Here is a 27,976-nt window from a genome sequence, read left to right as displayed (position 1 = left end):
TTGGAGAATTGACTTCTAGGAACTTGACTCGATGAAATAATTAACATTTACTTCATAGTTTATCCTCCTGATGGCCAGAAAGCAAGCTCTGGACTTCTGTGAATTAAAAAAATTTGCATGAGGACAGTTTTCCAACCTTTTTAATAAATTGAAACGCTATTACGAAAGCAGCGTGGGTGTAAATTATTCTGATCAAATGAGTGCCTTTCTACACCCAAACTTCGTAAAGATTGAGTTGCAATTGATTAAACGAAACAAATGAGTAACTTTCCACTTTTTGAACGTGCCCTTCTTCCATATGTCTCCAGTGCGGATTGCCATTCCGGAGGAAGGACCACGGAACTGTAGTTTGTAGTATCGTGAGTATTTTCCTGAAAAATTTTTGGAATGGATATTTTACAAATGTATGAAAGAAAATGTTGCGTAGTTATCTATTACAATTGCCTCCACAAATTAATGCTATCATTAGTTGGCCTGTTTTTTTCCAGAAATATTTGTTTTAAACTGTAGGCAGGGAAAAATTCACGAGGTATATCAGTGTTGTTGCTAAACTTAATCAGTAAGATTAAAATAAATTTCTGTGTCTTCAACCATTCAGTTTTTAAGCACAGGATCACAAAGCTGCTGTTTACAGTTATGAGGGTTCATGGAAAAAAATGATAATGTTTTCATACGATAGTTAAACTTAAGATGATGATGCGCCTTTTTAATTTTATAGGACACATGGTCACTGATATAACACTCATATTCGCCGCTTTTTGTTGTTATTACTTTTTCCCTATCTGTTATCCTAGGTCTTCCTTTTCGCACTTGCCATATACTTCTCCATTGGAAATTGTCTTCGTCAGGCCGCGATGTCTAAGTGTTTGGCCGAATAAGTTTTTTCATCTCCCCATTACAGTTTTCATTCTCTCCTGCTCTTCCTCAGACATTCTGACTGCTCGCACTTTCTTTGTATGTTCATCATTCACTTCTAAAACAGCAATTGGAGTGCCTCCATCTTTGCTCTCTTTGCTTGCTCTGTCATCGACCATGCCTGTCTACTCCAGATGTAGCAACTGATAAATTGCTTAATTTTTTATATTTTAATTCCATGCTGTTTGTAGATCTTCTCTTTTGTAGAATTCTCTCGTGACCTTGGTTATTCTGCTGCTATTTCTTTCCATTGCTGGCTATTTTGCTTCCCAAATAACAAATTTATTCATTACCTATTATCCCATGCGTGCACCAGTAGGGCATCCATAGGGGGAAATTCTCCTCCCCACAAATGCATGAGAGAATTTTTTCCAAGTCTAATTATTTATTATTACTTCACAACGGAGCGACATAGCCGGAGCTGTTAGCCACTCCGCGGTGTTTCTGCGTCGCTTCATTCCTTGCTAGACATTGTTCAACGGGACAGCACTGTCTTAACCATCAAATATTTTGATGGGTTCATTTTGGGAGGGTTGGATTTGATCGGTGTAAGTTCAATTGTAAGGGGGTCTGATTCCACCCCAGATGTCAGTGAATTAGAACATACCTTCTCATTTCTATTTATAACTTTATTATTTTCAGGAGGTTCACTTTAGACTGAGACCAAAAAATTTGGGGGTGAGATAAACCTCCGAATCCCGCCACTCGGAAGTTCCCCCCCCCCCCACAATATTTCAGTCTCGATCCGCCCCTCATGCGTACAAGAATTGACTAATGTGTCATGGTTGCTGATAACAGCGTTAAACATCTTTTACTCGAATTAGGATGGAAGCAGGGAGGCTACGAACTAGGTTTAGATTACTTGTGGTATTAAGAATCTTCTATATTATTTCTACTGTATAGAAACCTTTTTCTCAACTTAAACGCAACCAATCTCTACAAATGAGGTACCAAAATGCACAGAATTTATCAGATAACATGCGACGGCATATCTTACTTCCTAAATATTGTTATTGTTTCCTAATATTGGCTTTTAAATAATTAAAAAAGAAACAAAAAAAAACCGGTAAATATTCCTGACGTTAACGGCGCACAAAGTGATACATTTGTTCATTTGCAACAATATCTCGCATTCTTTAAATACATTTTATCAAAATGCGGCTGATTCCACATTCAAGTCTCCTGTTGATACGTAAGTATTAGTCATCATGTGCGTTTAACAGAGGATAGTGTAATCACTTCCAATGTTGTGTTTTTTTAGGTCCTCTGACCTCAATTTATACATGAACATTCCAATTAAATTTGTACATAAGACCCTGCCTTTTTTTCCACATTTCAAAATTAGAAACGCGCCTATCCCTCTGTGGACCTGCATTGAAAAGAGCGGGGGAAGCCCGCTGGGAGCGGGCGCGGCGACATATGATATGTATTTGATATGTATTGATATGTATTTCAAAGCGACACTAAGAGCATCATCTTAGTGTCTCATAATGTTTCTAGGTCTAGTATAGGCGATAACTTATGAGATATATTTCCGAGCGAATTGGTTTAGAAATTAATTTTTTTCCACGAACGATGGATGACATAAATAAATTCCAGGTGGGACTCGTTGGCCACATATTTTCAAAGCGTATCCTGTACGTACTTTTCTCTTTTTTCTTAACGCCTGGTGTCCTAACGCGCTTATTGAGGCGGCGTGTGGGGTGGCATGTAGAAGATGGTCATTCCAGCAGAAGTTAAGGTAATTTGTGTGGGCAATCAAATCCGAATTGAATTTTATCCCTATTTTCTGAACAAAACTTAATATTGTAATTTAAATAGCATTAACAGATTTCAATGTTCTGCTCTTATCGTAAGATAACTAACAATGACTGACAATGCTATTTCTGTGTTTAAAGATTTTTGCCCTGGGTTTGAGTTGAGCCATCATTCATTGATCTTCTCGTACGGATGGCCCATAATATCTTGAGTATTTTCGGATCTTCATCCTCTACATCGTCTCCTTACGATTCTGAGAAGATCTCCTCTCCCGTGAGCGTCAGCTTACGACTTGGAAGATACGATAACGATGCACACTATTATATTTTCGATCATCGGTATATAAGACGCATGGAATGCCCAACGGAGTCATTCTTTTATACGCACTACTCATCTCAAATGCGATCTCTTCTGGTAACGGAATTAAGACCATCAATTTCGAGCCAAATTTTTATTTTAATGCCCGGATATCAAATGGGACCTGCTTAACTTCTCTTCCCCTTGACGTTAACAGTCTCCAGGCCTTTATCTCTTCCTTTTCTTTTCTGCTGGTCCTTTGACGTCCCTTAACGACGAAGAAAGGCTCTGACGTTAAGAAACGTAATAAATTATGCGTGAGCACCCCTAAATGCTTTCAGTGTTCGAGTTCCTCTCCCGGGGAAAGCAAGAAATGGATTATACTCTCGGATTTTCTGTCGTCGTAATACCCTTGAATATTTTAAGTCTCGCCGATCACCTTAAAATACATGGCAATAAAGGGATGCTTAAAGAAACTTTAGATTTTCAAGAGATGGATGCCGCCGTCATCGCGATTTTTATTTCTAAGATGTTATTATAAATTCATACAAGATCGGGAGCGTTAATGACGTACTCATTCTTCATCAGTTTCGTCTTAATCAATGGGTGATATTTTGTGTAAAAAAGTTATAAAATGCGATATGAGATAACACTTAGAGTATATCACGATGTCCAAAGCATCGTATTCATTATCAAACCAAATGCAATGACTCTGGGTAGAATAACACAGAGATGAGTTTTCTGTACTGCGTACTTTTAATTTATGTTTTATATCAAATTTCCTCAAATTTAGAATCAAGTTGCCAATGATAACTCAAAAAGTTCACTGTAAAAAGTAAGAAAAGTGAGAAGTAAGTTTTTTCTTGCTCGATCTCTGTAGACAACATCTTTCTATGCATAATCTGTTATGAAGCTAAGGACATAACTACACGGTAGTTTTCTTTGGTACAGCCACTGTTTCTTCGGATATTACTACCTCCTCAAGGAAAGTTTCACTTATCCTAAAATGTTACGTTCTGCTTATCTTCTGGCTACAATGGCTACTACTTTAAAACTTTTTGCATTTATATATCTTTGTTGACTGTTGCCCTTTATTTTCCCTCGTCCATTTTCAATCTCACTTCTGTCTAATGTTGATATTTTGTTGAAATATTCTCTTTCCTCAACCATGATCGATCTATTCGTATTTTGGAGCTCTCCTCTCTGTCATCGCAAACTTTTGGCTGCCCTAAATAATAATACTAAGATTGGAAAATCGTTGTTTTTATTTTATGTGTACATATTCAATGATAAATTTAAAAAAAATTGATCTTTTGAATTTTTATTTCAAGAGCTAACCGGACGGTTATTCCATTCATATTTACCGCTATAATTCTTTTGCTTTATTTACGAGTATAGCTCATTTCGAAAATCAGCAATTGCCTGAAATGTCAATATTACTGTTTTTATCAAGCTTAATTCAGGACTAGTCGGGGAAATTCTTGCTCCAACGTTAGGTTTTTTGGATTGAGATACTCGTCCCTAAACTCGATGAACACGTTTAAAGTGAGTAGAAGAGCAAAACGAGAGAAAGAGATAAACGAGGAATGCTAGAATAGAGGAAGAGGAAGTTTTTTGAATCTTGGCGTCACTTGCATGAGCGAATAAGATAGTCTTCTGGTATTTCGTACTCTGCTATTGTACCTCGTGAAGTTCAGTCCGTCAGAAACCAGTGAATATTTTGTGCACACTAGTCCATCCCTCGCTGAAACCAAGAGCGTCCATTTAAAATCCGCGCTTGCCACTCTGCTTCTCCGGTAATGTAAGTGGAACCTCGGCAGCAAAATGAAGAGCACGAGACGGTCAAATCAGGATCGAAACTCACTCAAACACACTTACAAACTCATCCATTACTTAGCGCTCTTGCCATTTTTTGTGGTGGTCCTCAGCCACAGTATTTAGGAAAGTTCACGAAATCCTTGATTTTTATAGCATGCACTGCGCGTTAACCACCACCGGGGAAAAGTGAAAGGAGGAAGAGAGGGTATATGAAGCAGAGGCTTAGATGTCACTCATCACTCCCATCGGAAATGACGTCATCAATCAGCCATGCCATTGTAATCCCACCCTAAAAATTTATAACACATCCAATAACTTTCTTCCCTCTGTCGCAGTAATCTTGCAGCGAAAAACAATTTTGTTTATATAACATTATATACAGCATAACTCGAATAATAATTTTTTTAATGTTTTATTCAAAAGATTTTCGTGGGAAAATTACTAAAATATTGTAGCACATTAGAGTGAGAAAGTACCCCTTCCGATTATCGCAATGTCAATAGTAATGTAGTATCCTATGAAGGCAAATGAAAAAACCCCCCAACTCGAAGGATGCATTTTGAGTTTTAAAAGAGTATTAGGTTGTGACAAGTGATTTTGTGAGCGATTCCTTCAAATCTGCCAATTTCTCCGTATTTATATCTTTTAGCTGCCTTGGATGGTAATTGGCCTCAAAATTGATTTACTAAAATGCACTTCTATTCATTCTTCGCGTATTTTATGATAAATAGGACAATGTATTGAAATTATAATACCAAACGTATTTAAATTACTTTGCGGAGCTAAGTAAGCGATTATTCGTGATCGTATGTGGATACAGTTCCTTTTACTCCTGTGTTCATGACAATTGCACTGCATAAAAAATCAGCAATATTTTAAAATGTCAGCGGTTTTACTTCGTCATTTAGCACTAACCTGCGCAACACATACTCCATCGCTCCTTAGGATTTAGAAAGTTGTGTCCGAACTCCATGGATACGTTTGGGAGGAAAAATAAAGAGATGGAGAAAGAGATGAAAGAAGGAGGCGAAAACGTGGGAAGAGAATTAAGGGAGGGAAGAAACAAGTATGAATAGATGTTTTACGGCTCCCAGCGGCCAATTATCAGCAGTCCGAGTAAAATCTCACTTCGGAATACTCATTAAACACTGCATCATCTGACGCTATCTGCATAATAAAAATTTATGTCCATAAAATTTCTCCTTTCTCTTGCATAATCTCTTAATGTACAAAACCTTTTAGCACAGGCTTGAATCATTATTTGTTTATAATTGCTGGGAATTATTGCGGAGAAAATTCTTAAATCCAGTAGCGCATTAAAGCGATAAATTTCCCGTTTGGAAAATCGAGTAGCGGTCTCTTCACCCACCGGAATTCATGTTAAAAAAAAGTACGGATCTTGAGTGGTATATTCCAAAAATCCTTCGATGTTCGATGAACACGTTTTGATCACATTACACGAGTGAGGAAAAAAGCACGAATAGAGAGAGAAGTAGATGATAGGAGATGAGAAAGTGAGAGTTGAATGGATGGGAGGATTTTTAGGCTGTAGCTCGTGATTTTGTAAACAATGCTTTCAATTCTTCAACTTTAAATTATTAGCTGTCATGAATGCTCTGGGAATTGATTTGTTCAGATAATAATTTGTTATTTATGATAAATGGAAAGATCGGGGTTAATCGTTAGTAAATTATTTTAATGGAGCTGCTATCAATGTGTCCATTTTCGTCCTTATCATTAATTTTTGCCAAATTCAAATTGCCAATTGCCAAATTGCCCATTATAAAATTTATGAATCGCGTACAGTGTATATATTATTTGGTTTTTGCATTTTTGCCTCGTGTTTTGTCACAAACGTGCCCAATACATGATCCATCGCTACTTTGTATTTAGGAAGCTGTCCCCGGGTTCGATGAATGCGTTTGGAGAGGGAACACAGCGGGAGGGAAGATGAAGAGAGAGGGAGGGTGCGGAAATGGGAGGTTGATGACTGTGGGTGTGAGGATGTGTTATTTCTCTGGCAGCGAAATGACATGCGGATGAAATCCCATTTCGGAATCTCGATAAAACGCTGCTGCCCTCTACTGATCTGGATATTAACCCTCGATCAGTCTTATCTGAAACACGAACTGTATCGCTTGTGTTGAACTCTATAAGATCGAGCGATATTTGTGTAAATAATTTCATCAAATCTCATAACTTCCCTGTATTTATAACTTTTATCAGTCATAATTAATGTCAAGGCCTTGAAATCGATTCATTTAATATACCCTTCGCTATCAAATTAATTAGAAATGGAAAATACGTTGTCTATCGATTGAAATGTTTTTCTTAATCAACTAACCAGATGATTTGCCAAATTTATGTGTACACGGACGCCATTGCATTTCTTAATAAACCGGCTTTGTTTTAAAATGTTTATTGCTGAATTTAGCGTTTTTACAGCGCCGTTTTACATTAAGTATGCTAAACACGTGCTCTATCGCTACTTAGGAAATGTTGTCATCGACCACAATTATAGTACCTATTTAGAGTAATCTACCTATTAATGCTGGTTTCCATGGAGTACATGAGGAGCATTCTGGCAGGCTACCCTTCCTTCAAGCACTTCCTTCTTCCATTTTCAATAAGGCCTACTCCCTTTCATCCTATCAATAGATCCAATTCTCTTCCTTCTTCACCCTCGTTTACCCAACATTCTGCCCTCTAACAATGTTTTCAACATCCCCTCCCCGCTAAGTACTCGCTCCATCCATACCTCCTGATGGACACGTTCAAAGGAAATCTGCACAATACCCCGCAAGCCGCATCAATGGACGTGTGGCGGGAAATGGCAGGACACGAACTGGTGAAAAAAATGGAACTGCGCCTACGAAGTCTCGCGTAGCATTTATTAAAGTCCTTTATGTGTTTTACCTAACTCGCGGCTAAAGGCCATCTGGAGAAAATTCCAATTCGGAATCTGGTTTATAAGCCGCTGCATCCAAAGCGATCTAATTTTAATTCTCGCTTTCATATTGGGCTACAACCTTGTCGCGGTGGAAAGGCTTGCGCGTTCCTATGACCCCTAGAGCTGCACTGGCGGGATTAATTATAAATTATTCCCGGTAGGGCCACCCATACCAGATAGGTCGAAGGGTAGGAGCCAGACGAAAGGTAGTCCGCGTGATGGTGTCACGTGAAAAACACTGTTGGAATGGAAGTGGGAAACCCTACCAACTATTAATTCCCTGAAAACATGGAGTACAACCAAATGAGCCTCGGAATCTCATCGCCCGGGACCCGTCCGCAAAGGGCGGGAGTCGGGCACGGCAGCGAGGTCGGCAAGGTCCTCTGGGTCACCAACATGCGAAATCCTTGCAGACACTCCTCCTCCTTATCATCATCATCATCATCATCATTATCATCAGCAGCAACAATGAAGAAAGAAAGAAAGAAGACCAAGAAGATGGAGAAGAAGAAGTCGGCTATAAATGTAGGGACGTGGAATGTGAGGACAATGATGAGGGCGGGGAAGTTGGAAAATATGAAATGGGAAATGGATAAAGGGAGGATAGATATCTTAGGATTATGCGAGGTGAGGTGGAGGGATGGGGGGGACTATTGGAGTGATGGGTATAGAGTTATATATAGTGGTGGGGAGGAAAGCCAGCGAGGGGTAGCTTTAGTATTAAACGGGAAGATGGGTAAGCGTGTGGTAGGCAAGCGATAGGATTCTGGTGGTAGAAATTGAGGCGCGGCCCACAAACCTTGTGGTGATCCAAGTTTACATGCCCACTAGCAATCATAGGGAGGAAGAAGTAGATGAGGTGTATGAACAGCTCGAGGAAATAATTAGAGACACACCGGGTAAGAATAATCTGGTAGTGATGGGGGACTGGAACGCCTCAGTCGGGGAAGGGAGGGATAGACCCGATATAGGAGATTTTGGAGTAGGAATACGCAACGACAGGGGAGAGAAAGCAACAGAATTTTGCAGGAAAAAAATTATTCATCACAAACACGTGGTTCAATCATCATAAAGGGCGAAGGTACACATGGAAAAGTCCAGGGGATGTGGGGAGATTTCAAATAGACTACATTATGGTAAGACAGAGGTTTAGGAATAGTGTGAAAAACTCGCGCAGTTTCCCTGCAGCGGATGCGGATTCGGACCACAATCTAGTGCTCATGAAATGAAACGTAAGATTCAAAAGACTTATAAGAGTTAGGAAGACGAAGAAATGGAACATAGAAGCCCTGAAAGAGAGTATGAGGAGAGAATATCAGGAACTAGTGGACATTAGTATGCGGGACATTGACAGCACCAAGACTGTTGAGGAAAGATGGGATAATATTAAAACGGGAAAAGTCAAAGCGGCGGAGAAGTCAATTGGTTACGCTGACAGTAGAAGGATAAAGAAGCCGTGGATAACGGAGAACATGATAAGGGAAATGGAGGAGAGGAGGAAGTGGAAGAACGCGGGCACAGAACAGGGCAAAATAATGTATAGACAAATTAATAATCGATTACGGCATGAAAAAACGAGAGCAAAGGAGGCTTGGTGGAAAAGACAGTGTGAGGAAAAGGAAAAGTTCCAGAAGGACGGAGAAGTAGGCGCGTTGTACGCCAAAGTGAAGTCGCTATCGGGCGGCAAAAGAGGACAAGCCACAGCTAAAATTAAGGCTAAAGATGGGAGGATACTAACCGAGCGAGAAGAGGTACAGGGTAGATGGAAGGAATACGTGGAGGACCTGTATGACGGAATGAATAGACCAGAGAGATTGACTCTAGAGGAGTGAAGTGCAGTGGAGGAGGATAATCTTGGGCCGGAGATATTAGATTCGGAAATAGAGAGAGCACTCCGTGATATGAAGGCTAGGAAAGCAGTAGGCGTGGACAATATACCGTGTGAGCTTCTGAAGAATCTAGGGAAGGAAGGTAAGAAAAGGTTTTTCCAGCTAGTTGGCAGAATCTATGAGGAGGGATGTTGGCCGGAGGATTTCGTGAAGACGGTTTTAATTCCGCTTCCGAAAAAGAAGAAAGCTGTGGAATGCGGAGATTAAAGGACTACAGTAAACGGATACAGTAATAAGGACATAAGGAAGAGAATCGCATTAGCGAAGGAGGCATTCATGGACAGGAAGGAGCTTCTGAGAGGATCGTTGTGTAAGAGTTTAAAGAAAAGGTCAGTGAAGAGTTTGATCTGGAGTGTAGCTGTCTACGGTGCGGAAACGTGGACACTGAGGAAAGAAGACGAGAGAAGATTGGAGGCATTCGAGATGTGGGTATGGAGAAGAATGGAGAGGGTGAAATGGACGGAGAGGAAAAGGAACGACGAAGTGCTGGATATGGTTGGCGAGGAGAGGCAGCTTTTAGATGAGATACGGAGGAGACAGAAGGTATGGATGGAATTAGTGCTTAGCGGTGAGGGAATGTTGAAAATGGGATTAGAGGGTAGAATGTTAGGGAAACGAGGGAGGGGAAGGTAAAGAATAGGCTTTTTAGATAGATTGAAAGAGAGAAGGTCTTACAGTGAATTAAAGAAGGTAGTGCTGGAGGGAAAGGGAGGCTCCCAGCTCACTTCTTGAATACTCCATGAAAACCTACCTTAATCGGTAGAATACTAATAATAATATCTCTTAATTTTTATGGAATTTTGATATTCAACGAATTAACGTTAAAAGCTTGAAGCAAATTATATAATTTTTGCAAAAAACCATTCTATGGAATCTTATATATCCAATCGAGAAATGATGTTCCTACTCATTCCATAAAGATCAGCCGTCGCTTGAAAGTCACGTTGTAAAAGAAAAAAAGTTTAATTTCCTATTTTTTCGTACTGGAAAAGCCAATAAATCGATGAATATTATAATGGACTTTGTGCTTTCCCTACGCACGAAGTTAATAAGATTATCTCAGAATTTCCACAGAGTATCTCAGGCTTACTAATTTCACCAAAGTTTAGACACACGGCTCATTTATTATCTCCGTTATTCTGGATCTTAAAAGGATCCACGGTCCGTTATAGGAAAGTTGGTGGTCATTTAGACTCAAGCCCAGGGAAATAGGGGGCCAGGCTGAATAAAATACGAGTGAAATCTTAATCGTATGATATCCTGAGAATATTTAATTCGCTTGATGAACACGCTACGTGTGTAAAGGAGCGGAAGATGTGACCGACGGATGGAGCGAAAGAGATGAAAGCAGAAGTGAAAAAGAGGGAGGGAAATCGCACGTCTCGTCCGCATCGCGCCCTCCCCGCTGAAGGCTATCCGTCGATGGAATCCCATTTCGCAATCTGGATGAAAAGGCCGCTGCGCACCCCTCTTGACGATGGCACTTGTGGGGCCCTGTTCCGAGTCAAGCGCTGTGTTTCATCCGGCCACTCGTGTCCTCCGCGGCGGGCTGCATGATTGCGACGCCGCCTCAAGGGAAGGCAAGGATTTAGGGAAAGGGCGGGGAAAAGGGTAGGGTTCGATGAAGGGGGGAGCATCGCATCGGAGAGAGATAGAGAAAGAGAGAGAGAGAGAGTGGGAAGGTAGCTCCCATTGTGTGGCATAAGTATCCAGTCCATTTAACAGGCGCGGCATTGTTGAAAGTTCAAAGATGCAACTTCACTACACTTTTACGATGGTGTGAAATCAAATAAACCTTCATCGACACTCTTTCGTGTTTATCATAGCTTAGCGCACTTATACGAAAATGAAAAGGAGACTTCGTTGACTATCACTGATTTATTTCGTCCGTAAGACATGTTTCGAACCATAGAGGTCATTATCAAGTGACTTGTTAGAGGACATTATCAAGCACTTGATAATGACCAGTGGCGCAGCGAGGGGGTTTTGGGGGTTAATTTCCCCCCACAGCTCAGAGAAATGCTTAAGTTTAATCCATTTTACTTAATTGGATTTACATTACTAATGGAATAGTGTAAGGATTAATAAAATATCCCTCAGAAAGTCGTAAAACTCACCATTTTGAACAGATTATCTTAAAAATTCCGCAATTTATTAATCTCGCACCTATCGCCTATCCTGGTGGGTATTCCATACCCCCACACACCCAAGTATTAGTAGTACCTAAACCCCCCCCCCCAGTCTTAATTCCAAGCTGCGCCCCTGATAATGACCTCTATGGTTCGAAACATGTCGTACGGACGAAATAAATCAGTGTACATCAACGAAGTCCGTTTTTAATTTTGGAATATTAACTTCCACATAGTTTGAACGAAGCGCACTTATATTGTCCCCTAGATTACCTTCCCACGGTCTAAATGAACGGAAACTTTCCCAGAGGGTAATATGTACGAAATTTTCTCGGTTCCGTCGCAGGGTAAGGAGAAAGAAGGCAGTGGAGGTTCCGTGCTCCGACTTGTCGTCAATTTTCAAGAAAAGTAGCCTAATATACCTATAGAAAAGAGGATGTCTGTCCGCGGTGCCTTTCCACGCGGCTGCACGGATTGCAACCGAAGCCCTTACTTAAATGCATCCCATGCTCCCAAAGGCCTTAGGTCTGTCTACTTCTGGTCGTGTCCCACGCGTCCTCTTCGACTTTTACTCGTTTTCTCTTTTTACGTCACATCATGAAACTACTGTGGTTGTTCATCCTACCGGGTATGCACAGCTCTTGACACACTGAAAGGATTCTATGAATCCTCAAGGTTAGAGATACGTGAAAATAGCACTTCCATTTTCATTTTATAGCATTTTCGATTACAGTTTATAGCATTTTGTCGCATCTATTTTTTCTTTATTTTGATGATGCATCACTAGTAGTTGACGACAAAGTGGGATGAAACACATTTATTTGAAAGAATACGGAATAGTTGAAATAATTATGGGGTAAAACAATATTAAATTAACGAATAAGATATGAAATATATAATTAAAAATGATATTATTAGCCTGAATATCATTTACACTAATTGAGCGTTCAACATACTACATTTACACTAGTTGTTCTTCAGCATTGCACAAGTTTCAGCGCTTTCTTCCTTCAACCGGTTGCGTCTGTCAGTCACAGCTAGAATTTACTGGGTTAAAAATCTCTCCGCATCCGCGATGCCAACTGGTGTTCAGATTGTGTGGAGTGCAGCATTACCAATCTCAGTTTTTTCTTGGCAGATGGTGAGAAATATTTGCTCAACAACGTAGAAGGTACCAGGGTTCTCTCTCAACCCCTCTCTTGCAGTTGCCGATGAAAATACACGCCATACATCTATGAAGCAATAAGGCCCAACGTCCAGTGGCGTAGCAAGGGGCGGGTTCGGCTCTAAATTTACGAATTTTTCCACCGAAAAGGCAAATTTGCGGTTTTAATATCATCAAAGTCCAGTCATCGCGCCTATGTCGCATTTATTCACGTTTATCGCATTGATATCTCAATTATCGCATATGCGATTTTCACGAATCACTGGTGCCCATGGTGCATTAAGCCTTTTTACTGGGGTATGCGTTCACACGACGGTTTTGGTCTGCGAACGTACGGACACTCATTATGAACAATGTTTTGGAGCGGGGTGTAAGCTGATCCCATTCGCGGTACACGGAAATCCATTTTCCATTGTTCCCTGTGTCACATGTACGCCATCATCATACTTGATTTGTTCCCTTACTTAAGAATCTTGCCATGAGACGACGAATTCCTAATTCCAAATATCCCTCTTCTCTGGGTGCTATTCTTCCCGCGCATCGCCGGGGGGCTAGCTAATCAGCCAATACAAACCCGAAAATGTTCATAAACGTTCTGCTGTTCCTCACGGAAGTGATATACTTCAGTAGATCAATCAAGTGGTTTTCTATGCGAAGCACTACTAGATTTTAAACTCCCTTATATTCATCGTCGCTGTTAATGGCTCGTTCGCAAAAACTTATATCGATTATAATAGAATTAATCCATTCACTGCCTTAGTGAGCGGTTCTGCCTGAACGAGTTGATGAACTGGATCTCTAATATCGACATCAACTCCTGAGATTTGGAAGGGTAAATATTTGTTTTCTTCTTTTTTTAACGTAAGAGGGAGGAGGCTGAATTAAGATGATTATTTACGTTGTAACTTATCTTACGCTTCCACTCACCGAATTCTTTGAATTACTACGATTTTGGGGTCTGACGGAATGACCATATTTTCAGCTAAGCATTTATGCATTGGAATATATTTCTTTACGGATGTGAGGCATGGACAATGACAGCAGCGAAAAAAATCAAGGTTGGAGGCTTCCGAAATGTGGTGCAACAGAAGAATGATTATGAGGATCAAATGGATCGACCGAGTAAATAATGAGTAAGAAGAGAAGGAGTGAAGAGAAGCCTCATGAAAACCTTGTTTTAAAACTGCCTTATAGGCCATATCTTGAGACGTGATGGCCTGATGAAGACAATCGTCAAGGAGCAAGTGTGAACGGCATGGATGAAAAATTAAGACCTCGAATCAAATACGTGGATCAGGTAAAGACAGTTGTGAAATAGAAGAAATACGTAGGTGTGAAAAGTGGACAATAGAGTGGAGAGCTGCGTCAAACCAATCTTAGGATTGTTATGGAACAGTGATGATGATAATGTATAATGTGCTGCGGGAATAGATGTTCGGCCTACATGCTGAAGACGATTACTCGTGCGAATGAAATTCATGGAGCTTTGATTGACCTTAGGACGTACATTGAGGTCATAATGTACGTACCACCGCTGTCACTTTGACGTGGGTGGACTATGGGATGAAGTTCGGCAATTGTTTCCGCATTACTAGGGATTAGAGATCAAGGCATGGGCGTACCCAGCGAGGGGCAGGGGGGCAGCTGCCCCCCTAAATGCAAAAATCGCAGAAGTGTTTAAGCAAAATCAGTGCTAAATTGAAACGAAAGTATTAAAAAAATATTTTTCCGCGGAAATTTATTGGATTTTACCATGCTGCAAGAGGAATAACTTCAAGGAGCGAAAGAAAGAAAAGTATAGTATGAATTATTTCGAAAATTTGGTACAAAGTGAAAAAAAACGATGAAATTTTTTTAAAGCAAATAATTATTTCTCTACGTCAGTAACTCCTCGTAAATAATAAAATGTGATGCATTAGCCATGGCTTAAAAGCAGGCAGACAGGCCACTCTATCGTGAATCGGAGCACGTGTTGAAATGCTATCTTTAAAATGAAATGGCTCTGTGAGTATGAGTGGGTGTTGAGAGAGTAGAAAGCGTTCTCTCTCTCTCTCTTCCATTCGTCTGTCCTTTTCTCCCCCCTCCCTTCTCCTCGCCCCAATGCAAAGCGTTCGCTCCCTCTTTGTTTGTCCGCAGATTACGTTCGGGGAAAGCCTTCGCTCTCGGCGCTCCAAACGCCGCTCCGATATTGCTCCTCTCCCACATCGATTTATTCACGCGTGTGCTGGTCGCTGAAAAAAATTATTATTGCGCGCTTCTTTTTTCATACAGACACTCCCATCTTCGGGAGAAAAGAGAAGTCCTCAAAAATCTTAAGGAGGAGACGGGACAACTTAGTTGGCCACGTTATGAGGCATGATGGCCTGATGAGAACAATCGTAGGAGGACAGGTGGAAGGGAAAAAGGGCAAGGGACGGCCTCGAATGAGTTAAATAGGACAGATTATAAAGGATGTAAAAGAGAAGAAATACGTCGCTATGAAAAGGTTAGCGGATAGGAAAGAGGAATGGAGAGCTGCGTCAAACCAACGTTAGGAGTGTTGACTAATGAAATTCCATCTTAGAAATGGTGGAATAAGTTTTGTCCTTGACCTCCAACGTGTAATTTTTCTTGCATTATAGGCCTCCATTTTTATTAATTTGAATCACATCCGTGGTCAACTTTTCTGGGATATATTTTTCAATTTACAAGGAATGATTTGTTTATGATTAACACCAAAAATGTCGTTAGGTTTGTGGTGACAGTAATGACATATTACTCATTGCATAAAAGTATTTATAAGGTAAAAATAAATTACCGGAAAGTTGGCCGTTCAAGTATTTTTTACTATATGAATGTAGAGACCCGTGCTTAAAGAATAAGCCTAAGCTTTTGAGGTGGTTATTGTCCGACTTATCGTGGCCCTCCTTGGTCCCTTTCCTGAGGGAATAAGTTACGATTTCCATTGCAGAGTACGTTGCTCGTGGAAGGGAGTAAGTTGGAAGGCGAGGAAAGGGTAGAAGGATCAAATGAAGTAAAATTCATAGGAAATTATCCGCAAATATTTTAATTTTACTTCACAATCGGTTTCAATAGAAATTGTATTCTCTTCAGGCGAGTTTTTCTAAAAAATATAGTTAAAAACCCTGAAGTGGGGGCAACTAAGGAAAAGGAGAGAGAAATGGGAAATATGTTCTTTTGCAGGCTTACGCGGATTGATGTAAATGAAGATGCAGATCTTCCGGGCTCTACTCTGCGTCGTTCCATATTTCTTCCGGACGGCAGTTTCGTCGGTATTAAAGTCGGCCTCTCTGGTAACTGATGTAAGGATGCAGCATATAAAAGGCAGAAGTATGCTGCATCGTTACATGCAGCCGACATCATGCCGACCAAATTCAATTTTTCTGTCCTCGAAGAATTTATTTCTTGCGAAACCCTCCCCTGATGCACTCCCTCTTCGGAAGAGTGTTACTGACGTCATATTGCATGTGGAATATTTTAGTGCCATCTCACGAGTGAAAATCACACTCAGAAATGCGTCTAACTCCCGTGAATGAGGCAAGCGATTGTTCATTCCTGGCAATATCGCAATTTTGAACAAGTCCAAACTGATCCGCGCCCTTTTCAACGTTGTCTAGTTGAGTCCAAAGTATTTTGGTTTATTTTGGGAAAGATTTGAACCAAAATCACCGGAAGATCCATTGCATTTCGAAGCTACGTGACTTTATTCTCAGCTAAAGCCTGAATCACGCGAGCATTTTCTCCGTCACTTCCGAGGGATAGCTCCAATGATGGCGGAGAAATAATCATTTCATCCATTCAATTTCCCCGATGACTCCAGGGATGGCAATCCCTCCTTTTTTTCATCACTCGATACGTCCCGTCGCTGTAATCATCGATGGTCCGGTCTTTCAGCCAATTGAAAAGCGCGGCCGCTAACTGCGATTGTAACGCGAAGTTTTGCTTTTGATGTGAGTGGGTTGGGAGCCAAGCGCTACAAGTAATTTTTTTCTCAACAGAGTTAGGTAAAGTTAATTGTTAGAATAAATGCACAAAAACCTGGTTGCCAAGGGAGACGAGTGAGTCTCAGTTCTGTGCTTTTGGAAATAGGTGCATTTGATTTTCCACTCGATGACAGCAAGTGATTTCTTTTTTCTATACATAGTTGGGTACAGACATTCGTGTGGAAACAAATTAAAATTTGTGTGGAAACATCTAATTTATCTCGTTTGTTTTTTAGGCCTAATTTCTGTCCCTAACTGTGCATAGAAAAGAGAAATCACTTCTACCCCTTGGCTTCCAACCCATTCAAATGCAACTTCGGAAAATGACGGAATCGGCGATGGAAAAAGGGGCGGTGTGAATGACGGTGTGTTTAAAAAATTAAGGGTTTAGCGATTACTCTTTTGGTCCCTGAAAACCTATCACTCTGAGGGACGGGAAAAATGATCTTGCGATTCAGGCTTAGGTAACAGTGTGATAAGGTAAGGGTTAAGAGGGTTGGTGGAGGTTGTTGCGCAAGGTGACGTCGTTACGAGAAATGGCAGGGGTTGCTTTTAAGTCGTGTGTTGTGTGCAGGTGTTCACCCTCTTTTTTTAACTTCATTCTGATTGGTGGAGAGAGCGACGCGAAGGAGCTTGGAGGAAACGTGGAATATACATATATTGGGCCTCTAAACCTCAAAGGATTGATTCCATTCAATCGCCTCGAATACTGCGTCTCTCCCTCAAATGAGAACACAGATGCTCCTCACTGCGCTAGAGCGTTTTCCACGCATCTACATCTACTTAATACCCCGCAAGCCGCCTAAAAGGCGTGTGGCAGGGGGTGTTAGGACACCAGTCGCTTACAGCTAAAAAAATGAAGTGCTCTAACGAAGTTGGGACTTGCGTTTATTAAAGTCCTTTGTGGTTCGGGGGAAAAACGAATTCCCATATCTATCCATTCGGCAAAATATCTCTCTTAATTTATCGCTTCTACCTGACCTGGAAATATAGTGTGGCTCTAATATTATGTTCTCTGTGTCGCTCTTAAAGATATCCATTCTCAATTGTTCAAGCAATCTGAGCCCAGCGAATGGAGAGAGTGTAAAGTGTCTCCTAGTTGAGAATAAGTCTCGTAGTGAGGATTATCGTTTTCTGGGAAAAGCTGAACCCAATTTCAATGGTGGGTGCAAAGGCTTACAACGTCTATCTCTCGAAATACTCCCGCCTTTCTCTTAGAATTTTCTGTCCTTCTTTCAAGAACTGGGTTTATTACGTGAATATTTAATGCATTCGTAAACATTTCAGCTCCCTCTGAGTAGGCTTCAGGAGGTTTTTCACACCCTCTTTTGTGTGCGCGTGTTTCCCTGCGGTGGATATTTCCTAAAACGGATACATCAAACAAAATCCTTAGGTCTGTCCCGCAACGATTCATATCTTTTCACTCATTAAATCGCTATTTTGTACCATTTTATTATGTTGTCGCATTCTGCATTTTCGTAATTGTCTGCACCACTATGTTTTGTGCGATTTTACCTGGGACTATATTTGAACACTTGCACGTATTATTTCAGTTGATTTTCCAAATAGTTGTACATATATTTGATATTAATTTAAAGACTTGGATTTATAAGTGACTTTAAAGTCTCAATTCCATCCCAGGAAAAGCGTTTTATTATTATTTATATTATTATCAACCCTCAGTGACGATGTTAATGTCAACACAAGTAGAAGGTAAAATATACAGATACAAACTGATGGAAGCACTGGATTGTAGAAGGGAGAGTGTTTCAAGGCTGAATCACGTAGATTTTGAACATATTAATGACGTACAAATGACTGGCAATTTTTCTCGAATAGTGTAATCTCATGACTGGTTCCCGGCCGCGAAGGTAATAAGAAACACGCCTCCAGGTCGTTAAACAATGATAGATAATATCGAATTAGGCCAACAAACTAATTATTGCTGAGACTAATGTCCGAGGACGTAAGTTACATAAAATGGGGCTCATGTAATAGGAATTGAAAAATCATTGGTTTAAAAATGTTCGTTTCGAATCTAACAAATTTTTCGTGCCCTAGTTTCACAATTGAAATTCAATTTTATTTTTTCAAATTCGGTGGATGGATTGAAAAAATAAGTTAAGGCGAGAAAAGAAATCCTGCCCATTCCCACGTTCGCTCGCAATTGTAAAAACACGAAATTTACCGCTAACTTTTCGCAAGTTAGTGACGTTATTGGGCATATTTTTTATACTTTTTATTCCCATATAACCGAAAAAAGCACATAATGGCCTTATGCACTGGGTTTTCCTCTATAGTTCAATAATAACACTTACACGATCAGTCATGCCAGCCTGGATAGGGGCCGCCTGCCCGGGCGGGACTCGACCCTGCGACCTACTGTTTGGCTGGCGAGGAGTTTGTCCTGCTGCCACCGGCGTACCTTACGTAAGAATTCATATAGAATGTTTCCACGTAGGTAGGAGTCGTTAACAAGTATGAGAACAACAGCGAACCGTGTGAGGCCGATTGGCGAGGCCGAGGAATAATTGGCGATACGTTTGGTATGAGCTCGTGACGTCATTATCTGCAACGCTATACTTAGTAATAATTAAGATCTTTCTTCGCTTATAGCACGATAAGTTGGCGATGGATTGAAATCCTGAAAAATACGGGTGTCTTCGTAATGATAGGTCGAAATCACAGTCTTAAATAGAATATAATTGGTGAACGAGCCCATTGTTGTGAATGATTTTGCGTCACCAGAAATCAATGTATCACCCGAGATGTCACAGCCCAATTGTTATTTGGACATCAATGGATAGGAACTGTTAAGAAAAGAACTGTTTTTTTAAACAAATATTCAAAGTTTTGCTTTTGATTTGTTTCGCCTGGATCGACTTTTTTTAGCTGGCAGGGGAAGTCACCAGTGAAAACGTGAATGTTTAGAATTGGGGATAAGAGGGAATGAATGGTGTGATTGAAGAGTTTCAAGTTTCCTGGGCTGAAGTGGGCCCTTGAGCAGTATCGGCGTGTATCAGCCCAGCCTGTCTTTGACGTCACACTCGCAGACTTTCCCTTATCTTTGGAACCCTTTTAAGCGAGGAAGGAGGTCTCGCTCTGCGCGCGGCACCCACCCTGGGACCCGCACCCTGGAGACGTTCGGAAAGCGAGCTCAAGACGACGTCGCATCTCTTATCGGGAAGCCCACAGCGCCCGAGGTACTCCAAAGATCCATGCGTAAAGGACGGAGGGAGGGGGGGGGGAGATGCTTTCCTCGGCCTTTCTCCAGACTACGACTCCAAACAGCGCTGCAACACTACCTTCTTACTCGGGTGGAATCGCTCTCACAAGTAGTATTGCATAATATTGCAGTAGGGAGTGGAAATATAGGATACAATGTGCTATTTCTCTAATTGCTAAACGAATAAAGATCCTGCTCTTTCCCGGTGAATACATTGAATAAGATTTCTCGGGACACCCTGACCCGCATCAGTTGAAAACAGGGAGATGAAAAACTAAGAAAATTTAATCCAGTGATGATCAATGTTAATTTGAGACATATTTCCAGCCCTCCCCTTGTACGGCCGTGAAATTTGCATTAATTTCCATGTTATATAAGCATCTACCGTATCGGGAATAGAACCAAGGATCTTCGTATTTCCGAACCCCTGCACACACAGCAGTACGCTTTCCTGGTTAATTGATTCCCAATTCGGCAAATTAGCGAGTTTCATGGTGCTTGATTTTAATCCACTGCGGATGGCAACGCCAGGAAATATGGCCTACAAAGGAGACATTACCGGAATACCAGAAGTTAGAGACAAGCGCGGAATTGGCGCTGGAATGGGGTTCATTTTTAGCGGTGGCTCCCACGATGTCCCCTCGCGTCCACAACATTATAATGCTTCGTCAAAACGCTCGCGGTCTCTCGTCATGTTAAATGAAAACTTTTGGGCTCTGTCGCCACGTCAATTATTGGGTGGCTTCTGAAGATTCCCTTGAAAAAGCGACCAGCATCGGTCGGGCATCGCTGGGACCAATCACAAAAACGCTGCGACATAGCTCAAAAGTTTTTATTTAACATTAAATGCTTCTTTATGGGGCGATATTGGGACTATAAAGGCCCTTCTTCCATCTAAAAGCTCGTCATGCATAAACATTACATAGTAATTAATATAGTTTTGGAGTACAAGGAAGGGAAATGAAAAATGTTTGCCGACGTATTTTCTCATTTCTTCACCAGAGCTATGAATAATGGTTCCTATAAACTAAAACATAAAGTGATGATCGATATTTTCAATGATACTTAGTAAAATAATAGAATTTTGGCATACCTTATTTGCTTTTTGTTTATCTTGTAGCTAGGCTAGAAAAATATTAAGTGGTTGCCATCAATTTCGATTAGTTAGATAAAAATAAATTTTACTACGGTTGTTAATGTCTGATATTTTATTGCAGTTATTTTCATTATATATATATAAATAAATGCCATGATAGGCCACAAAAATATAAACACAAATAAAAGAGAACTCACACGTTAGTTTCTTTCAAATTTTCGACCTCTTAGGGTCTTCGTCGGGAAGGAGACAAGGAGATACTGAGGAGGAGGACAGAGGATGCCCAAAGGCTGAGGGGATTAGGATAAGATAGGGGAAGGGAGAGGGTGGGGAATGGGGGATGGGAAAGAGGAGAAGGCTATGGAGATCAGTGGGCCCTGTTAAGGCCAGGCGGGTTGAAAGCTTGGTATAGCCAAATGGAAGACTGCTCAAGAGTTTTCAATTCTAGCGGTGAGGCGGAGGGTGGGAGGGAGGCAAGTATTCCTATGTGAAAGCAATCATCAAATTCTAAATTTTGGGAAAAGGCGTGGGTAGGGACAGGAAGCGAAGCAGATTGGGAAGTGGGTTTGCAAGAAGCTCGATGGTTGTTAATCCGTAGGTTGAGTGAGGTGGTGGTTAAACCAATGTAAAAGGCGGGGCAGGAATTGCATAAAAGGATATAAATTACATTACTAGTTGTACAGGTGGGGGATGGAGTGGAAGGAAGCGGAAAAGTGAGAAATTTGTTAGGAAGTGACTGGGTAATGAGGATAGCACACGTTTTGCACCGGGGTCGTTGGCAAGGGATAGGTAAAGAGCTAGTACGGGTGGTGAACCTTGAGAGTGGTTTAGTCGTTTTGAGAATGGAAGATAGATTTGGCGGCCGACGGAAGGATAAGGATGGACAGATAGAGAAGATTTTTCCAGTAGTGACATTGTTAGAAAGAATCGGAAAAAGGCTTTTGATGATTCTGTTCAAAGCCTGCACGCCCGGGAAGTATGTGGTGGAAAGGGAGAGATGTGTGGTTTGTTTCTTGGTATGAATTTTGGGTTTGTAAGTATTGTGTAGGATTTTCTTACGCAGAAGGTTCTCAGGATATCCTCTACGAAGAAGGGAGTGGTGAAGATTATTAAGAAAAATGTCCAAGGATTCGGGATTATTGCAAATTCTGTGGCCTCTTACTGAGAGAGAGTAAGGAAGGGATTGTTTAGTATGTGAGGGGTGACAGCTGTTGAAGTGAAGATATTGTTGCTTGTTAGTAGGTTTAATGTGGACTGAAGTGATGAAACTTTTATTTTCTAGGGAAATGGTAACATCGAGAAATGTTATTCGGGAGGAGGAATGGTTAGAGGTAAAAGATAGCTCGGAGAATTCATTGAGTGCTGAAATGAAAGAGCTCAGTGAGTCTTCTGTCCTCCTCCTCAGTATCTCCTTGTCTCCTTCCCGACGAAGACCTTAAGAGGTCGAAAATTTGAAAGAAACTAACGTGTGAGTTCTCTTTTATTTGTGTTTATGTTTTTGTGGCCTATAATGGCATTTATTTATATTCATATCACCTGTGGTGTCTTTCATAAGTAACATATATATAAACATATAGGCCATTAAAAAGGATAATTTCACAAAAAAATTCATCTCTTTCCTATGGGCATGCTTTTAGGAGTTATAGTAACACAACAATTGATAAGTCGGTCAAAACTACAAATTAAATAATTTGTTTTGTTTTTACCACTTTAATAACTGAATTTAGTAACAATATAACATTTTAATTACTAAATATATTCAAAATATTAATTAAATTGAAATTACATTTTCAAAATTTAATTCGAGCTGATTGTAAGCCCAGCCGTGGCCCAGCTCAAGTTGACACTTCACTACCGTGTTTGTAAACAAATCTCCAAGCAATTGTTGACAAACGGTAATGTCCGTGTTCCTGTCGAGGAATCGAGTAGTTTTAACTCATTTCCTTGGAATGATTGCAAATTAGTTTCAGCGGAAGGTGAGCTCATCAACAAAGAGTTCCAGAATATGATTGATCACCAAAAGAATCAAAGATGGTTGATTTAGCGAGCAAGAACGAAGATGTGGATGAATAAAACGAGGTAAATTCAAATAGTTCGTACTCTGCATGGATTCGAATCTTTTAAATGTGTAACAAACGAAGACGAAATCACCAACTATCTATCTGAATATTTTAAGTCCTTGGACGTACCTGGCTTACCAAGGCACGATTTACAGAAAAATGTAGTTTCTGTGCTCATGATCTTTCGAAGCCTAAACCAACCATAACTATCCAACGGAACGTGTTTGGTGATTAAAATAATTGGTGATGAATGTGATTCGCGCAACTTTACTCAAAGGAAAATTCAAAGGTGAGGAAGTCCTCATTCCGTAGATTCCATGATCTCAACTCATATGCCCTTTTGAGCTTAAACGTATTCAATTTACAATTCGTGTTGCATTCGTGATAACGATTAAAAAATCGCATGGTCAGTCTTTCAGTTTTTGTGTTGTTTGTGCTCATGTGCTAATGAAAACCCATGCTTTTCTCATTGTCAATTTAGCGTGCTATGTTCACGAGTCGATAAACCATCCTCTGTATTTCTTCCTTCGCTTCAAGTGCGTAGCTAGGATAGGGGGTTTGGGCGCAGCTAATACCACGGGTCTGTAGGGTATAGAAAACTCGCTAAGGTAAGCGGGAAGTGTGGGGGCACTTCCCTCAGACATTTTTTAAGATGAATGGTTCAAAATAGTGGGTTTTGCGGCTGTGTGAATAGTTAAATATGTTTTGTTTGTTAGTCATCCTTCCCCCAAATATTAATAACAAAATCTTTCATAAAAAATTCTCTAAGCTCTTGGGGGGGGGGGGTTTATCCCCCAAAACCTCCCCTCGCTGCGTCACTGCTTTGCTTCGCTATATTTATTTAGCTTCATCCGCTTCATCTTGCGCCTGATAACAAAACAAAAACTGTTGTTTAACAGAATGTGCTTGACGCAAGACATTAAACCCGAATGTGTAGGGCTCACCGTGGTGCGTTTACGCATGCAGTACGTTTACGCAGTGCATTTTTTCCAAACAGAGATACTAAAACTGGCGCGCCTTAAGTCATTTAATGCGAATGCTGCCTCATAGGGGCTTTTCTTGCACGATTTTGAGCATCAGTCAAGCGTCAGTCTGGGGTTGTGTCAACCTCCCCCCTGAATGGACCAAGTATGCAACAGACTTGGACCTAAAAATATTTTTTACAGCTAATAACGCAAATAGCCAACAACTGAATGCGTGTAATTTTTATTTCATGAACTGCTTTATTAAACCACAATGCCCAAAATTTCTTAAGCTAAAACGTAAGAAAATTTGTTGAAAAAAATCCGCGTAAACGTGCTCCGATCCACCCTATGCAGGTTCAATAAAGAAAATGTCTTTCTGAGAAGCAATTTTGGTACTCATTTACGTAGTTTTATTGAATTTGTATCCTTATTTTATTATAATAAATTAAACATGATTAAAAACGATACAGCCGCTCTTGATTTATAAACGGTGTAAGTAAACTGTAAGTTCATTGATTGTTAGGCGGTACGAAGTTCGCCGGGTCAGCTAGTATATAAGGTGTAAAACCTGCAAGATATTCTCTCCACCCCCTGTCTCTTTTCTCCCCAAGCTTAAATGCCTACCGATTTTCCCCTCCACTACTTGTACTTCCACCAACATCATTTACCTTCTTCACTGTAATTTCTGCCCTGCTTTCTATATTGGCCAATGCACTACCCCTCTCAATCTCAGAATTAACAATCATCGCGCCTCCTGTTGTCCATCTTCCCCCCACTCCTCTCTACCAGTTCCTACACATTGTCTTTCACATGATTCCATTTTCAATCAATGCTACAAAGTATCCATTATTGCCTCCCTCCCTCCCACCGACTCCGCCCTCAACCTCCACACCCTCGAATTGGCGTGCATTTGGCACTTTCAAGCCAATAGCATTCCGGGCCTGAACGTCGCATCCTAACCCCTATTCCTAACTCTTTTCCCTTTTCCAACCCTCTCCTTTCCTCACCATTCATTCTACAGCTGACGAAGAAGCCTGAAGTGCTTCGATAGCTTCACAAGTTTATTTATTCAATGTGAGTGTTTCTTTTTTGTGTCTCTGTGTGTAACGACATTAACTTGAACTATTTATATTACGTGCCACGTGCATTTCGTATTTTCCAATACATTTTATATATACATATACATATATATAATGAAATAAGAGTCTCTCCTTGTCTCCTTCCCGACGAAGACCCAAAGGGGTCGAAAATTTGAAACTAACGTGTGAGTTCTCTTTTATTTGTGTCAATGTTTTTTTGTGGCCTATCATGGCATTTATCTATATTTACATCACCTGTGGTGTCCTTCAAAATGTTATTCTATTGTTTGTTGATGATTTGTGCTTAGAAATCCTCTTCTTTAAATATTGCGATGCCTGTCCCAAGTAGCAGTTATTATAATCGAGACATGACACTTTACATATTATATTACTTTTCATATTTTTAGGGGCTCCTGATTTTATTTTTTCGAAAAGAAGATTGTTTCGTGTTTTATGATTTCTGTGCGCAATTTTATAATCTATTTTTTATACTTTCATAATTTGTTCGGATAATTTATTAATGTAGATTATCCCACGTCATGGGGATGTTGTTGCATTTGATAAAACTATATTACATAGAGAATTTAGCGTATTTGAACGTATAGCGCCGTTAGTGTGAATTAAAGTACGGATGAATGTCTTTGAAAAGTGATTTTTTATATCTCTGCGAGTTATCTCTATTGCCAGATGCTCTGGACGACTCATGACTTGGAATGATTTTCCTGATGAAGATCGTGGTGTATCCAAGGCATCCGGCAACAGGGTATACTCGCGGCCAATCGGACCGCTTGGCTCAAAGTTTCTGTGGTTTAAAAATGGTGCGTTTTCGACCTAAACATCATTGTTAATTTTGGTTCACACTGGCATCAGCTATCCTAACACAATTCACAAATTCAATTGACAAATTTCGTTACACAATTTTTCTTAACTCTGAATACAAGGGCAGATCGGCTGGGTGCATCGGTGCTCCTCCTGAAATACGATACCTTATGGCATGTGCATTTGATGCTTGATGGATCGCAAGGGCCTGTGGATCTAGCACCAAAAATCTTCGGGAATAACCATTGAATAATAAGGAACGTGGTGGTAGCTTAGTGGTTTGCGCAGTTCAATGGGTTCTTGGTCCCATTCACTGTCCAGAATATTTTTTCTCTAGGCAATTAAAGAGGATTGGCCATTGTGATTGCGTTTGAAAAATTGAGTTACCAGTATTTTTCCGTTTTCATAAAACGTCGCCTCCTTCTCGAGTCATTCACGACAAAAATCGACGGGCTTGACCCTTTCAATGAGAATTTGTTGACGCTACAAGCCCATGCAATGAGGGTAACCGCTTCTCAGATACCTATCCCCTAGTCGCATCGGTCTCTCGAGGTTTCTTATCTTTTAAACTCATGTGAGCGATTCCTTCCCTCTACAAAAGGTTCCCCAATGAACCAGGCGGACTAGAATGTATTTTTGAATGAAAAATGAGCGGAATCGGACAACATTAGTATCTTAAAATGAATCGTTCAGTGAATCATTCTTTGATCGAAGCGACAACTACTACGCGTTAGAAATGAATCATTCCCATCGAAGAGATACCTTTCAGTGAACCGTTAATCGCGCGCTCTAGGCGGACACTTGTTAAACTTCAAAACAATCTACATTTGGATAATTCCGTTACGTCATCCGAATTTGAGCGCTAATTCGGAGAAACAGAGTAACCTCCAGAATTCTAATGACGTCGCCAGCTCATTAAAAGTGGGCGGAAAATTAGGCTATTTCTTGTTTCCAGTTCACCAAAGAATGACTGAATTGGGGAAGATTTTTGCAGTAATTTTTTGTTCCATCGGTATCGAATTCTTTTAATGAGTAGCCATTGCTCATCCTTAGTTCATTGATGAACACCATGATAAACTTAGCTAAAGCGATATATACTTAAATGAAAGGTAGTTGCACTTTTCAACAATTATTTAATGCGCACGAAGCCTTTCAAAATTGAAAATTTGAAATTATGTTCAAGGCCGAATTTGTTCCCTTCTAAAGAGCTCAATGTACATACCTTCCTCAAGGGTTCACATCTTATTCAATGCATATTAGAATACCTATAAAATACAACCTGTTTGTGCATTCAAAGTAGGACACTTCCCGATATCCCATACGTCTTTAACATGCATAAAATACATGGTGTGATCCTCTCTCAATAGGGTAGTTTCCTACTTTTTTTAGTTGACTAAATCGAAAGATTATTAGTACCTGGAGTACGTGTTTCACGTTTTTAGATTTTTAAATGAAGGTATCTAATTTTCGCGATTAAATGAAAGGTGAAAAATTTCAAGCGCGCGAAAACGTGACGGCTAAGTATGAATGCTGGGAAAAGCCCGTGTGACGTCATTCTGGTTCCGGCTGCCACCGTGGGAGGCCACCTTGGTGCGAGGCTATGATCTCCGCTACGATTCAGGCTTCTAGCAGGTAGCAGAATACCCTGCTAGCAGGTCGCGCTTGGCTTAAATAAGGATTGTTAATACCTACCCTATCAAACGAAGGAAAATTTCCGACCATAGGTGATTGTTAAGAAATGTTTCCCTGAGCTATGTGCCACATGCATGCATTGGTAATCTCAGACGAGGTAAAACTCCTGACTACTGGTATTGAATCCAGGTCCCT

General features: G+C 40.5%; 2 protein-coding genes across 2 annotated transcripts in view; both read right to left on the bottom strand.

The window, feature by feature from the left end:
• The window catches only part of LOC124161474, a 38,599-nt gene extending 37,565 nt beyond the window's left edge, over nt 1-1,034 (bottom strand). The window contains exon 1 of the mRNA XM_046537795.1: nt 900-1,034. Coding sequence (XP_046393751.1) covers nt 900-1,034 — 135 coding nt within the window. The remainder of the gene's footprint in view (nt 1-899) is intronic.
• LOC124161611 overlaps nt 1-27,976 on the bottom strand; it is a 439,803-nt gene that overhangs the window by 265,991 nt on the left and 145,836 nt on the right. The window lies entirely within an intron of this gene.

Source organism: Ischnura elegans, chromosome 6 (genome assembly GCF_921293095.1).
Source record: "Ischnura elegans chromosome 6, ioIscEleg1.1, whole genome shotgun sequence".
Lineage (NCBI taxonomy): Eukaryota > Metazoa > Arthropoda > Insecta > Odonata > Coenagrionidae > Ischnura > Ischnura elegans.
Note: the sequence above shows the minus strand (reverse complement) of the source record. Positions and strands in the feature narration are given on the sequence as shown.